Source organism: Eupeodes corollae, chromosome 1, assembly GCF_945859685.1.
Source record: "Eupeodes corollae chromosome 1, idEupCoro1.1, whole genome shotgun sequence".
In the NCBI taxonomy this organism is placed as follows: Eukaryota; Metazoa; Arthropoda; class Insecta; order Diptera; family Syrphidae; genus Eupeodes; species Eupeodes corollae.
In genome coordinates, this window is record NC_079147.1 from 104660473 (window position 1) to 104675439 (window position 14967).

At 37.6% G+C, this 14967-nt stretch overlaps 2 protein-coding genes across 2 annotated transcripts; both read left to right on the forward strand.

The window, feature by feature from the left end:
• Nucleotides 1-309: 309 nt before the first annotated feature.
• On the forward strand, nt 310-1444 carry LOC129942358 (transmembrane protease serine 9-like). Its single transcript, XM_056051241.1, has 6 exons — nt 310-319; nt 403-644; nt 707-859; nt 924-1158; nt 1226-1330; nt 1431-1444. The coding sequence occupies exons 1-6, from the start codon at nt 310-312 to the stop codon at nt 1442-1444; spliced, it is 759 nt and encodes a 252-aa protein (XP_055907216.1).
• A 9618-nt stretch (nt 1445-11062) lies between these two features.
• On the forward strand, nt 11063-13688 carry LOC129943127 (trypsin-1-like). Its single transcript, XM_056052375.1, has 6 exons — nt 11063-11230; nt 11291-11456; nt 11518-11762; nt 11821-11970; nt 13205-13384; nt 13457-13688. Exons 1-6 carry the CDS (start codon nt 11171-11173, stop codon nt 13628-13630), a joined length of 975 nt encoding a protein of 324 aa, XP_055908350.1. The 5' UTR covers nt 11063-11170; the 3' UTR covers nt 13631-13688.
• The last annotated feature ends 1279 nt before the right edge of the window (nt 13689-14967 follow it).

Consider the following 14967-nt stretch of genomic DNA (forward strand, 5'->3'; position numbering starts at 1 on the left):
AGGTATCCTAAAGGATTACAGCTCCTACATGAACAGAATAGTTATTAGCTCATCTGATGTATGTATAGGATGTGAGAGTGAGAAGAGGGACGAAGGTATCTTCCTCTTTTTATTCGAACGCCAAATCCTAGCCAAAAGAAGAATGACAAAATTATAAAATTATTTTTCCGACGACTTATGCGACCCGTCTCTTCCTTGCCAGGTAGAGACATTCTTAAATTTTCAAAAAAAATCAGCATAGTGCAAGGAGGCGCCCTTAACCTAAATCCCAAAACCTTAATCAATTATTTCCCTTTCTTGGGGAGCACAATGGATAAAAGTGCGATGTTTTCTTGATCTTTACAGATACACCACCCCATAAAACCTAACCTATCTACTATAATAAAATTTGTTTTTTTTTAGAATGTGGAGTAACAACTACACGTCGCATTGTCGGCGGAAAAGTTGCAGCCGTTAATGAGCTTCCTTGGTTGACTTTGATTACTTACAACAACACAATTCAGTGCGGAGGAACTTTGATCAATGATCGCTATGTTCTAACAGCTGCTCACTGTATTCGTGGTTTTGATCGGCAATTATTCGAGTTAAAATTTTTAGAATACAACACCGCGAGTTCCATGGACACTGTTTCGGTTCGGAGAAAGGTTCGTATATTTTCCGCCATTTGCAATGAAATTGTTATGTTTTGACTTTTTCCACATTGAAGATTTCACGAGTACATTCTTTGAAAACGTATATACCCAAAACAAGTGACGATGACATAGCTATTTTGAAACTTTCAAAACCTATTGATTTTGACACTACAACAGTTCGTCCAATTTGCCTACCGCCTCAAGGATTGGATCTTACCGGGGAAACTGTAAGTTTTGAAAATATTCATCGTTTTTATGAGTTCAATGGTGTTAATCAATTATTCTGTTTAGGGAACAATTTCTGGCTGGGGAACTGCTGCTGCTACAGAAGAGGAAAATTCAACTATCGCACTTCAAACAACCGAAGTGCCAATTCTAAGCAATGACCAATGTCTTTTGGTTGGGATGAAATTAACAGATAATATGGTTTGTGCTGGACGTTTGCTGGATGGAGAAATCAATGCATGCCAAGGAGAAAGTGGTGGTCCTCTTATGGTCATGGACAAGAAACGACATTTATTAGCAGGTATTTATCAAAAGTGTATTCATTTTAATTCGAAAGTTTACATTAATAATCAAATTTTAATCAAAAGGTGTAATATCATGGGGAGATGGGTGTGCTAAGCCACTTAAGCCCGGTATTTATGCTCGCGTAACCAGATACTTGCCATGGATTAACAAGCACACAAAGGGCTCCTGTAAATGTAGATGAATATTATAGCCTGGGCATGAGAATAAATTTAAATAAAAAAAACAAAAAGTCAATATATTTAAATTAGTAATTTTTATTTCTTTCAGTTTATGAATCATGAGGAAAATTCTAGGAATGTTTTGAAGCAAAATCCAATTAACTTTTCAGTTCACATTTATGTAAACATTTTGTCTATAGATTAAAAATGGTCATCAGCAAGTCTGTCAATCGGATTCAAAGGTTCATGGTGAATATACAGCTGAGTGGAAATATTTTTCCCATAAAAAAAAATAAACTTTATTACACTATAGCCGTTTGATAAGTGCAGATTATTTCAGCTGTGAAAAATTAACTCTGAAAGGAATTTTTATTAAGAATAAAAAAGTTATGTTAAACAATAAATTTTTCTCCTGACACCAACTTTGTTTTAAGAAGTTTTTAAAATGTAGAGGAAAGTAAAAGTTTACAGTCGCCAGAAGAAAAGACAAATAAAGAAATTCACTTCTTCCACCATCAAAAGATTCATTTTCAAAATGTGTATATACCTAAAAGGGCAATGAATGGGAAATAGTGAGCCTATTACAGGATTCCACATTCTACAAATGAGTTCAGAAAAAGAATTCCTGTAAGGAAATACGTCTTAAAATGGGAGCAAGTATTAACTGATAAGTAACTTCAAAAAGTTGGGCTATTATGGTTACATTGTTTGATGGGCATAGGATGAATGCAACTGGCTATTTCCCTTTTTTCCGAACCGTCGAAATTCGATAGCTCGAACTTCGATTTTTGTTTAATTAAAATAATGTAGAAAGTCTTAAGAGCTTTTCTTTCATAAATTTTAACTTTGACATCTCGAACTTTTTTGCTTGTATATCTTAAATAAAAGTCTGCAAAGGCGGGATCAAAATGCCATCACTAGGTTAGGTTAGGTTATAGTGGCTGTCCAAGATGGAAACGGAGACACTTAGGCCAGTTTAAGGGCGAATTGTGATACCACATGAATCTTGAGGCCTCCTCTTAAGCTCAATGGAACCAGCTTAAGTCCCTTACGAAACGTGAGAGGCCGATTATATCTATATGACTTAGATCTGAACCGATTCTAGCGAGTTCATCTGCCTTACAGTTATCTGGAATGTCTCTATGGCCCGGCGCGGCGACCAGTAAAAGTGTGTTATAGACTGTTATAGAGTTTGTAGAGACAGAGTCCAGAGATTTGATAGCGGCCTGGCTATCAGAGAAAATGCGGATACCAGATGTTGATATCACTTTTTCTTTGAGCCAGGACAAGACTTCCTTTATCGCCAAAAGTTCCGCCACGCTACAATGATTGGAGAGGCGGAATGAGAGACTTAATTTCAGTCGTTCGGAGTACACACCTCTACCAACCCCTTCTTTTGTTTTGACCCACCTGTGTAAAAGTGGATTGACTCATCCTCTAAGAACGTCCTATCCTCCCTAAAAGATCTGGGAGGTATAGAAATCTGGAAGTTTCTGTCGAATTGCAGTTGGAGGGATGGTGTAGTCTGTGTGCTTTGGAATTGATTCTAAGTACCTTAGAATTACGGAGTAACCATTGTTGTTGTTAGTCCACTGTGACGCCTGCTAAATATGTCAAGAGGTGTAAGGTAGAGCAAGGTGTCCAGTGCTGCAGACGGGGTCGTGCGAAGCGATCCGCTTATACATAGGCAGGCTGAACGTTGGACTTTATTTAACTTATCCCTGTTTATACTTTTCTCTAAAGCAGTCCACCATACTGCCACACCGTACGTTAAAATCGGTCTGATTACCGATGTGTATAGCCAATGCCTGATTCTGGGTTGTAAACCCCATTTATTATCATTCGTTTTTTCTTTCAAGAAAAGAGAGCTACAGTAGCTTTTTTGACTCGTTCCTGTACGTTGCGTTTTCAATTTAGTTTTTTATCTAAGACAAGACCCAGGTATTTAGCCTCGTGTGAGAATTTTAATTAGATTCCTTTAATATAGGGAGGTTGACAAATGGATTTTTGTATCTCCTCGAAAATAAGACCAGATCGGTTTTGTGTGAGATAACACCCAGTCCACACCCATCAGCCCAAAGTATTAGTCTGTCCAAGGCATTTCGAAGAGTTCTTTTCCCTGAAACTACTATAGCAACGTCGTCGACATAGGCTATCACTCTGAAACCCGAATCCAGACTAGTAAGGATTTCATTCACCACTAGATACCAGAGGAGAGGGGATAGAACACCACCTTGCGGTGTCCCTCTACAAACGAATCATCTAGCAGAAGAGTTGCCCAGTTTTGAGTTAGTTATTATTATTAACTCCCGAACTGAACTCTCTACATTTAGAGATGTTAGTGCAGATGTGATTGCAGATGTGTCCACTTTGTTAAAGGCACCTTCGATGTCAAGGAAAGCAACCATAGTGAACTCTTTATGATGGAGGGAATATTCGATGGTGCGTACTAAAGTGTGTAACGCTGTATCCACCGATTTACCTTTACAGTAGGCATGTTGAGACGAAGCCAAAAGTCTTGTATCGATACTTACCCTTAAATAGATATCAATCAATCTTTCCAGGGTCTTAAGAAGGAATGATGGTAGACTTATAGGTCGTAAATCTTTAGGATTGACTTGGGAGCTATTACCTGCTTTAGGTATAAAAACAACTTTAACTTCTCTCCATGTCGAGGGACCAGGTAAAGACAGCTGGTAAAAATTGCCTCAAGGATTGGTGCAATTATATCAGAAGCTTTTTGTAATTCTGCTGGTATTATTCCATCTGGTCCTGCAGCTTTAAATGGTTTGAAGCTGTTGAGAGCCAATTGTAGCTTATCCTTTGTGATCAGACCTTGTGGATATGTTGTATTTGAACTTGAACGTGTAAAACTGTTGCAAGTTTCGGTAAGAGAACTACCAGGAAAGTGAGTGTCCAATAGTAAGTTCAGCGATTCATTACTTGAATTTGTCCAGGAGCCGTCTGTATTTTTAAGCAGCTTGGCATAGCTGGACTAGTTGAAAGAGTTTTCCGTAACCTAGAGGCTTCAGAAGTTTCTTCCTATCGTGCCACAGAAGGATCGCCAACAAGAACGCTTAGATTTAATTAGTGCCTTCTTGTAGATTCTTATGGATTCTTTGTAAGAGTCCCAGTGAGAGTCTAGTCTTGCGGCTTTGGCCTGGTTGAAAAGTTTCCTGCATTCTTTCCTGAGCGAGTCAAGCTCTGAGGCCCACCATTGTGGTTTTCTCTTTTCTCTAATGCTTATGTGTATAAGTGGGCAAGTAATTTCTAGCGATCTGTTCATAGCTGAGGTAAGGTAATTGACTTTGTTGTCAAGTTTATTAGGGTTAGAGGAAGGACTAGATAGCCCAGGTTCTAGTAAACTCTGTAATGAGTTCCTGTATGAAGCCCATTCAGTTCTCCGATAGTTTCGAAAAGTCAATGGAAGTCAATGGATAACCCGTATCATCCACATATATATTGAACTGGAATCTATGATCAGAGAACGAGTGTTCTTTGGATACTTTCCATTCCAAGATCATATACAAATGAATATTTCCTTTAATTATCATTTTTCTTAATAAACCATTTTTAACTTTATCGGTTGGTTTACTGCAGTATTTTCTCAACCTTTTGGAATTCCTCGTAAGACCCCCTAGGGGGTCTCGACCCATGCGTTAAAAGACACTGCACTGTTTATACACCTTGTGCCCGTGTAGCAAATGTTTTATAGCCTTTTCACACCAAACCCAGAAATCGTTAACACAGAAATCATTTAACACCGGCTGTCAAATTTTGTATTGATGAAAAAATGTTTGAGTAAAAAGTTGTGTTCTTCTCAAATTATTTGTGAAAAAAAAAATGTATTCTAACCAATTGAGATTGATTTTAATACATAAAAAGAAAGTTGAACAAGATATAAAGATTTTGTTAGACTTTCTTTCATAAACAAACGGCGTTTTCTTTTGAAAATCCTGGATTAAAAGAAAAGAAAAGATGCAATTCAAAATTGTAATAGACAAGAAATATGTATGTGGAAAAAGGTTATAACAATTCTATTAATTAACGGTGATTTTTTAAGAGCTTGAGAACTTTTTAAAAAAAAAGCGCATAAAATTTGCAAAATCTCTTAGATTTTTTATTTGAAACGTTAAATTGGTCCATGACATTTACTTTTTGAAGATAATTTCATTTAAATGTTGACAGCGGCTGTGTCTTAGGTGGTCCATTCGGAAAGTCCAATTTTGGGTAACTTTTTCGAGTATTTCGGCCGGAATAGCCCGAATTTCTTCGGAAATGTTGTCTTCCAAAGCTGGAATAGTTGCTGGCTTATTTGTGTAGACTTTAGACTTGACGTAGCCCCACAAAAAATAGTCTAAAGGCGTCAAATTGCATGATCTTGGTGGTCCATTCCTTGAGATAAATTGTTCTCCGAAGTTTTCCCTCAAAATGGCCATAGAATCGCGAGCTGTGTGGCATGTAGCGCCATCTTGTTGAAACCACATGTCAACCAAGTTCTTACTTACTTACTTAAGGTGGCGCTACAGTCCTGTGTGAACTAGGGCCTCACCCAACAAACTTCTCCATCTAGCTCGGTCCCTAGCTAGATGTCTCCAGTTTCGCGCTCCAAGTTGGGTGAGGTCACCTTCCACTTGTGCGCGCCACCTGATCCGCGGTCTTCCTCTACTGCGCTGTCCTGTGGGTGCGGATTCGAAGACTTTCCGGGCCGGAGCATTGGTTTCCATGCGCTCTACGTGACCCAGCCATCTTAGTTGTTGGACTTTTACTCTTCTTGCTAAGTCTACGTCGCTGTACAGCCCGTACAGTTCGTCGTTCCATCTTCTCCTCCACTCCCCTTCGATGCATACGGGACCGTAGATCACACGAAGAACTTTTCTCTCGAAGCGACCCAAGGTGCTTTCATCCGCTTTTGTCATGGTCCATGCTTCTGCACCGTATAGCAGGACGGGGATGATAAGGGTCTTATATAGCAACACTTTGGTCCCTCGAGAGAGGACATTACTACTCAATTGCTTTCTTAGTCCAAAGAAACAGCGGTTAGCAAGAGTTATTCTGCGTTTGATCTCAGCGCTGGTGTTGTTTTCTGCGTTTACAGCGGAGCCTAGGTAGACGAAGTCCTTGACTACCTCAAAGGTACGTCTGTCGATTGTGACATTTTGACCAAAACGTCGGTGTTGTATGTCCTTTCTAGACGACAGCATGTACTTTGTTTTGCCCTCATTAACCGTTCAACCCATTTTTGCCGCCTCTGCCTCAATACTCACAAAAGCCCCATTGACATCACGCTGAGTTCTTCCGATTATGTCAATGTCATCAGCATATGCCAGTAATTGGACAGACTTTTGAAAGATAGTGCCTCTAATGTTGACGTGTGAGCTCTGCTCTATTCTTTCAAGCACGATGTTAAAAAAATCGCATGACAGCGCATCACCTTGTCTAAAACCTTTTTTGACATCAAAAGGTTCTGTTAAGTTGTTTCCAACCTTTATGGAGCAGCGTGAATTCTCCATGGTCATCCTGCACAAACGGACGAGTTTGGCAGGGATGCCAAAACTAGACATGGCTCTATACAGCTCGTCCCTGTAGATGCTGTCATATACGGCTTGAAATCGATGAAAAGATGGTGGGTGTCGATTTGGTGCTCTTGAGTTTTTTCCAGGATCTGCCGTAATGTGAATATTTGATCAACTGTGGACTTTCCTGGTCTAAAACCACACTGATAAGGACCTATCAGGTTGTTGACGATGGGCTTTAGACGTTCACATATTATGGCAGAGAAGATTTTATAGGCGATGTTAAGTAGACTTATTCCTCTATAGTTGGTGCAGTTTAGAGGGTCTCCTTTTTTCAGGATCGGGCAAACAATACTGAGGTTCCATTCATCGGGCATGTTTTCTTGCGACCATATCTTACAGATAAGTTGGTGCATGCTCCTAACCAACTTATCTCCAGCTGCTTTAAAGAGCTCGGCATTCAAGCCATCTGCTCCAGCGGCTTTATTAGACTTCAACTTAGATATGGCAATCTTTACTTCGTCTAAGTCGGGAGGACGGGATTGTTGGCTTTCGTCGTCTATATCGAATGGGTCATCCTGCCTGACAGCGGGATTCAGTTCTTCGTCGCCGTTATACAGTCTGCAGAAGTGGTCCTTCCATATCCTCAGCATTGACTGCGGTTCCACTATGATGTTTCCGCTTTCGTCTTTGCAGCCTTCGGTTCTAGGTTTATGTACCTGTGAATTTCGTTTCACCTGTTCATAAAACTTTCGAACCTCATTCCTGCTTTTATACCTCTCAACATCTTCGACCGCACGCTTCTCATGCCCTCTCTTTTTTCTTCTGAAAAGTCGGCGTTCCTCTCGCCTCTTCTGCTCATAGAGCTCACGAGCAGCTCTCGTCCTTTTATGCAGCGCCGCTTTGCGTGCCTGTTATTTGGCTGCATTTGCCTGCCGACATTCCTCATCAAACCAGGGGTTCCTTGTTGGTGGCTGTTTGAAACCCAGCACTTCAGAGGCGGCTTCTCTGATTGCATCTTGGCAATGTTGCCACTGGTTTTCGATACATTGTGTTGGCGGCAGACAACTTCGAGAGAGGTTACTTGTCACTCGGTCGGAAAAGGATTTGGCGATCTCTGGCGATTGTAGCCGTTCGACGTTGTATCTTCTCCCAGCACCTCCCTGTTTTGCCTTGGGTTTGGAAATCCGAAGTGCTACCCTGGCTACAACGAGGTAGTGGTCCGAGTCGATGTTAGCTCCTCGGAAAGTTCGTACATCCATAATGCTGGAAGCGTGTCTGGCGTCGATCGCAATATGGTCAATCTGGTTGACAGTAGATTGATCTGGAGAAGTCCAAGTTCCTTTGTGGATGTTGAGGTGTGGAAAACGCGTACTGGCTACAATGACGTTTTGCCCCGCAGCAAAATCTACGAGCCTGAATCCATTGTCGGAAGTGTTGTCGTGCAGGCTGTTTTTCCCGATTATTCCACCAAAGATGTCTTCCCTTCCTAGCTTGGCATTAAAATCGCCCAGGACTATTTTAATATCGTAGCTAGGGCACTGCTCATATGTTTTGTCTAAGAGCTCGAAGAACATATCTTTGGTGTTGTCGTCTTTCTCTTCTGTGGGGGCGTGCGCGCATATCAGGCTAATGTTGCCGAATTTAGCCTTGATGCGTATGGTCATGAGGCGCTCATTGATGCACCTATAGCTCAAGACTTCTTGCCTAAGTCTGGCTCCAATCACGAATCCGCATCCAAATAAGCGCTGTTGGTTTTCGTGGTAGCAGTCACCATAGTAAATATCGCAGTTTTTCATCCAAGTAGTCTGTTTCTGAGAGTGTTGCTGAAGACCGTGAAATGTCGATTCGTCGCCGTTCGCAGCAATTGGGTTTGTGTTATTCGACCACATGGAAGATTTTACGCAAAGATCTTGGTGTAAAACCGTATAAAATACAGCTCGTGCAAGAACTGAAGCCGAACGATATGCCACAACGTCGAATTTTCAGTGAATGGGCCCTAGAAAAGTTGGCAGAAAATCCGCTTTTTTATCGACAAATTTTGTTCAGCGATGAGGCTCATTTCTGGTTGAATGGCTACGTAAATAAGCAAAATTGACGCATTTGGAGTGAAGAGCAACCAGAAGCCGTTCAAGAACTGCCCATGCATCCCGAAAAATGCACTGTTTGGTGTGGTTTGTACGCTGGTGGAATCATTGGACCGTATTTTTTCAAAGATGCTGTTGGACGCAACGTTACGGTGAATGGCGATCGCTATCGTTCAATGCTAACAAACTTTTTGTTGCCAAAAATGGAAGAACTGAACTTGGTTGACATGTGGTTTCAACAAGATGGCGCTACATGCCACACAGCTTGCGATTCTATGGCCATTTTGAGGGAAAACTTCGGAGAACAATTCATCTCAAGGAATGGACCGGTAAGTTAGCCACCAAGAACATGCGATTTGACGCCTTTAGACTATTTTTTGTGAGGCTACGTCAAGTCTAAAGTCTACACAAATAAACCAGCAACTATTCCAGCTTTGGAAGACAACATTTCCGAAGAAATTCCGGCGAAATGCTCGAAAAAGTTACCCAAAATTGGACTTTCCGAATGGACCACCTAAGACGCAGCCGCGGTCAACATTTAAATGAAATTATCTTCAAAAAGTAAATGTCATGGACCAATCTAACGTTTCAAATAAAGAATCGATGAGATTTTGAAAATTTTATGCGTTTTTTTTTTTTTTTAAAAAGTTCTCAAGCTCTTAAAAAATCACCGTTTACAACCATTCAAAATACCCAGTCCAAAGTCATTGCACATTTCTAATTCATTCACTATAATTCTAATCCGAGGTGAAAACCCCCAGGTGCGGTCCACTACGATACTCTGCTAAGATTTGGGCTTCAAAAAAGGAAGTAATAGTGAATTAAGCACATCATTACATAAAATTGAAGAAAGAATTGGTACAACTCCAATATGTGCCAAGACAAGAGCCGATATGCAAGTGTATTGGATTAGTAGTAATAATGAAGTTATCCAAACCTTAACAATCAAAACCGTAATCTACTACCCTTCCACGAATATAATTGAATGAAATTATGAACTAAATCTAATATCTTTCCAACGATATACATATATCTTAATTTTAGGAAAGAGGTAGACCAAACTAACCATTCATTAAAATCTTTTCACTTAATTTTCAAAAGAAATGCTACATCTTTCCTGTTACTAGTTCCCTAAAGAAAATACTTCCGAAAGATAAAGTCTTCTTTTGAAGTGATTAGGAATTCAACAAATCAAACATTAAAACCAACCCACAACTATACAACCACACTTTCCCATTAAAAATCACTTAACCTAACTCATAAATAACTTCTCAAAAAATCTCTTCTAGCTACTTTTACTGTCACTTGGTCTAACACCGACTCCATCAAATTCCCATAGACCTAATATCACACATCATTGCCTTCACACTTAATAACTTACAATAAAAAAAAACTAACTTAAATTTGGCTTATCTGGCCAAACCCCACATCACAAGAACAAAAAACCCATTAGGCCATAATGTAGCTTCATTCTTTGACCTAAAGAAGGTTAATCCCCCGAACCGCATCATCACATCATCTCATTTCATTTCATCACTTAATGATCATTATTCAAGACATTTTCGTCATTGACCCAAATAAATATTTAAGTCAAAGCTCCCCAACCCAAATTAGGTATGTAGGTATAACAATTGCGTTCTTCATGTCATTTAGTTAAAGCCAAAAAATAAAAATATACAAAAAGGCAATAAACTTAAACTTTGTTTTTTTTTTTTCGCATTCATTAGGGAGAAACGTTAAGCGAGACAAACTTATTTAGAACCCTAAGCAAAAAGACGATAATTCTGGCAAAAATTATTCACTTTTTATTCTTCTTAGTTTTATGAGATTTGATTTTGATTTAATTTGTTTTTTCTTACAACAGTTCAGCCGAAAGTGTATTTTAATTTACCCACCAAGCCGGCTATGAGGCTATAAAAATTATTTTAATTTTATCATTTTAACAATAATGCGAGAAACAAAAGAATGAAGTAGAAGAAGAATATGGGTGAACATTTAAATTTAATAATAAAATTTTAATAAAATTTGTTTTTACAAGTTTTTGTCCCCGATTTTTGGATTTTTGTTTTTTGGGATGTGATGAGAAATTTTAGAAATTCTTTTTTACTAAACAGAATAAGTACCAGTAACTCGGGGTCTGTGGTAATCAGTACCGCCCGAAACTTAAACCTTATCAGTTGTATTTTGTGAAGGAGCTGCTGAATTCCATTTTATTTGTGATCTAATAAATAATCCTTTGATCCATTATGAATTGTTGGATTATTTTGGCCTTGAGCTTTTGTGTTTTCTACCAAAGTGCCTCTGCGGTAAGATTTCACCTACAAACTCGGTTTAGAGCAGAATTTGAATATCCTTTTGGAATTTAGGGCAATGGATACACCTACGAACAACCAATCAAAATTAGGTCAGAAGTTCCTGCGGAAGACGTTCAAAGTGACTTTTCAATTGACGAATTCATAACCAACCAAAAACAAAACATCTTTTCGTCCTTTTCTCAAAAGGGTCCATCTTTGAAGACTTGTGCTCAATGCTGTAAGTGTTAAGTTTGATGTATTCCGTGATAACGTTTTGAACTTGTTTTTATTATTTGTAGCTTGTGGAGTTCAAAATGGCAACCGAATCGTTGGTGGTACTCAAGTTCGTCACAACAAATACCCATGGATGGCACAGCTTCTAAAGGGTTCAAGAAATCTTTTCTGTGGTGGAGCTTTGATCAACGATCGTTATATTCTAACAGCTGCTCATTGTATTCACAATAATAATTGGCAATCGATTTCGGTTCGTTTGCAAGAATACGATCGTAGCTTTAATGCTGTCAAGAATGGAATAACTCGAAAGGTAAGATTTGTGTGAGTGTCCTTCTTCATTTTCTAATGATATTTTCATTTTTGTTTAGGTCTCTAAAGCTATTGTCCATGAAAAATATAATCCAACAACTGTGGAAAATGATATTGCATTGTTGCGATTGGACTCGCCAGTTCCATTAACCGATCCTCTAAGGCCAATTTGCTTGCCAGCAGCTAACCAGAACTTTGATTTGAAACAGGTGAGTTATTTAAGTTTATAACCAATAATACCAAAGCCTTACCTTAAGGGGTATTGGACTTTTGCAGTTGGGATTTATTTACATATGTACTTCTCTTTGGAGCTCTAAAATATGTTTAACATTTTTTTGATGATCTATCGGTTCTTCACTTTTGCTAGCTCGTATCGGCCTTAATAGTTGTATGTAGCATGTAAGGCCTCTGAAGCTTACTACTGACTAATACTTGTGTTAACATTGAATAATTACTTGAAGCCAAGGCCATAAATGGAATTTCGCTAAATTTCAAAAACGAACTGTTAAATTTTAAAATCTTTGAATTGAATGATCATAAACAACTTCTAGTTTTAATGGCTTTAATAATTAAAAACTAGACGCTGTGTTAGCCCCTTTCTTCTATAGAAATATTCTGGCATGCCTCAAGGTTGCCCTTTTTCTCTGTGACTCTTTAAAAATGCATTAACGTTTGTAAGTTTAATATTACCAACAACGCATTTAACTATTTTTATGTTTTAGATTTGTTATATTTTTTGGCAATATTGTCAAGACTTACGACACTGTTCTGGAACCTAACTTTGTTGAGCGAAGTGGAACAATTAATATTGGACCGCTTTCGATTATTCATTGGTTTGATTTACCTATCATAAACGTTACCTACATTGTTCTCTGTTTCCTAATATATTTTTGAAAGGCATGCCTCAGGGGTTGATTCTAGGTCCAATACTATTTTTGAAAGGCATGCAACAGGGGTTGATTCTAGGTCCAATACTATTTTTCTATTTTAAATAACAGTGTAACCTCGTGTTGTTTCGTCTTCTTCGTAAAAAAATAAAATCTGTTCTTTAGAAAATTTAAACACACAAGATTCTAACTCGGATACGCTTAAAAGTTTCGGTTATAGGGACGGGGACACACAATTACGGCTCACATTTTTCGACCTCATGGTGTCATGTTTGATTAAAATTTTATTTTGATTAGAGTTCGAAATATTTACGAATGCAATACTTGAAATATAGAAACTCCTTGCAAGTAAAATATCCATGCAAATTTCTAAAATAATTTCAATAAATTTTTATTTTATCCAAATTTTCCGAGAGTTTTGGATCAATTTCGTAAGCAATTTTGACAGTTCAAGACTCTAGAAACTATTGACGGTGTGTAACCTAACGCAGCCAATTCCAATTTTATCCTAAAATTCAGTAAGTTAGTAAAACTTACAAATGTTATTATTTTCTAGGGTATTGTTGCTGGTTGGGGCTTAACCAAGGAGAACGGTTTTGTTTCGTCAATCTTACAAGAAGTCACTGTGCCAATTATTACCAATGCTCAATGTAGGGCTACTCAATATAAATCAAAGATCTTAGAAACTATGTTGTGTGCTGGTGTTGTATCAACTGGTGGAAAGGATGCCTGCCAGGTAAATATCTTGTCAATTAACTTTTTTTTCAATTAAACTAAATTTACTTATTTATTTTCATTTGAATTATAGGGTGACAGTGGTGGTCCATTAGGAGTAATGGATAGAACTATGAAAATTGCAGGAGTGGTTTCATTCGGTTATGGTTGTGCCAAACCAAATGCTCCTGGAGTATATACTCGAGTTTCGAAATACTTGGACTGGATTAGTAAGAATACTGCTGATGCATGCTATTGTAACAAATAAAAACTTTAACTTAAATTATGAAAAATAAAATATTTATTCACATATTTATAAACAATAAGAGGGTTTTATATTTTATAAAATTTTACAGCACATGTTAGGGTTGGTTGGGGTAAATAAACGGCCGTTATTTTCACGTTTTAAAATAAATTGTAGCAACCCAGACAAAAAAATTATAAAAAAATGAAATGGCGCGACACCGCACCGGTGCATGTAATATCTATTAGTTGGTGTTCGGATTTCGTCGAGAATTTTAGTCTTGATTTTAAGCTATATCTGAAAAGTGAAATTCAAGTTTGTAAGTGTTTGTGAACTTTGAAGAAAAATTGACTAAATTGAAAGCGTAAGTAAAATTTGTTTGATATACGCACGTTGAAAACAAAAGTGCAACTAAACAAAAAGCATAGTTTTCGAATATGGACGTTTAATGGCTGAAACACATACACGCTTCAGCTTCGGCTTCGCCTGCGTTACGTTAGGCGTGCTTCGAGGTTGCTTTGAATAACATTTCTATTATCCCTCCAAAGAGCAGACAAAGCAAATGTTCAGATAATTGAACTAGAGCTTCCGTTTGGAGTCACATTACGTTACATTACGTTCTTTTCCTTACGATTGTCAAACGAAACGTGAGGTCGAAGCTTCATTGCGATAGCATGCATTGAATTCCTATGGCTGAACTCGTTAACGTCAAGCGAAGCCGAAGCTAAAGCGTGTTTGTGTTTCAGCCATAAAGATTTGAACTTACTTCAATTGTCGATAGCTCTAAGAAAAAATATTGAATTGCTTTATTACTTTGACAAAATATAGTATTACCATCTTTTTATAATATGTAATTTAAAAATTACAAACAAAAATTATGGGTTTAAAGAAAAAAAAATGGATTTTTGAGAAAGTTTTGTATAGTGCCCCTTTTTTGTTTATATATTACTCTTATTACTTTCTTATAAAGAAACAAAACAACCAAAAATCTTAATAAATAAACAGTCTTTTTATTTCATATGTATGTAGGTAATAGTTTTTGTTTATTTGACAGTGAATTTTATTCACAAAAAAAAGAAGAAAATATTCAGTTTAACAAAAAGGAACTTAAAAATTAATTTAAAAAAAATAACACAAATTAAATATCCATTAAATAATCTGAAAAACAAACAAAAAGTATTCAAAATCTGGCAAAGGTACGTAGTAGGTAGGTATACTAAATGAAATGCGCCATGAGAGATCAAAATGCAATTAATTTAAAATACTTTCATAGTAAGATTTGTAGTAACTTGGTATCTAATGTAAATCGATTTTTAAATAAAATACTTTTTTTAATATAGTAATTCAATTTTTATTAATTC

Excerpts from the sequence above, each read along its gene's own strand:
- LOC129943127 (XM_056052375.1), top strand. The coding sequence starts at position 11,171 with ATGAATTGTTGGATTATTTTGGCCTTGAGCTTTTGTGTTTTCTACCAA. Across the intron at positions 11,457-11,517 it reads GAAGACTTGTGCTCAATGCT|CTTGTGGAGTTCAAAATGGC; the intron begins GTAAGTGTTAAG and ends TATTATTTGTAG. Across the intron at positions 13,385-13,456 it reads GTGGAAAGGATGCCTGCCAG|GGTGACAGTGGTGGTCCATT; the intron begins GTAAATATCTTG and ends TTTGAATTATAG.
- LOC129942358 (XM_056051241.1), top strand. Across the intron at positions 860-923 it reads TGGATCTTACCGGGGAAACT|GGAACAATTTCTGGCTGGGG; the intron begins GTAAGTTTTGAA and ends TATTCTGTTTAG. Across the intron at positions 1,159-1,225 it reads GAAACGACATTTATTAGCAG|GTGTAATATCATGGGGAGAT; the intron begins GTATTTATCAAA and ends TTTAATCAAAAG.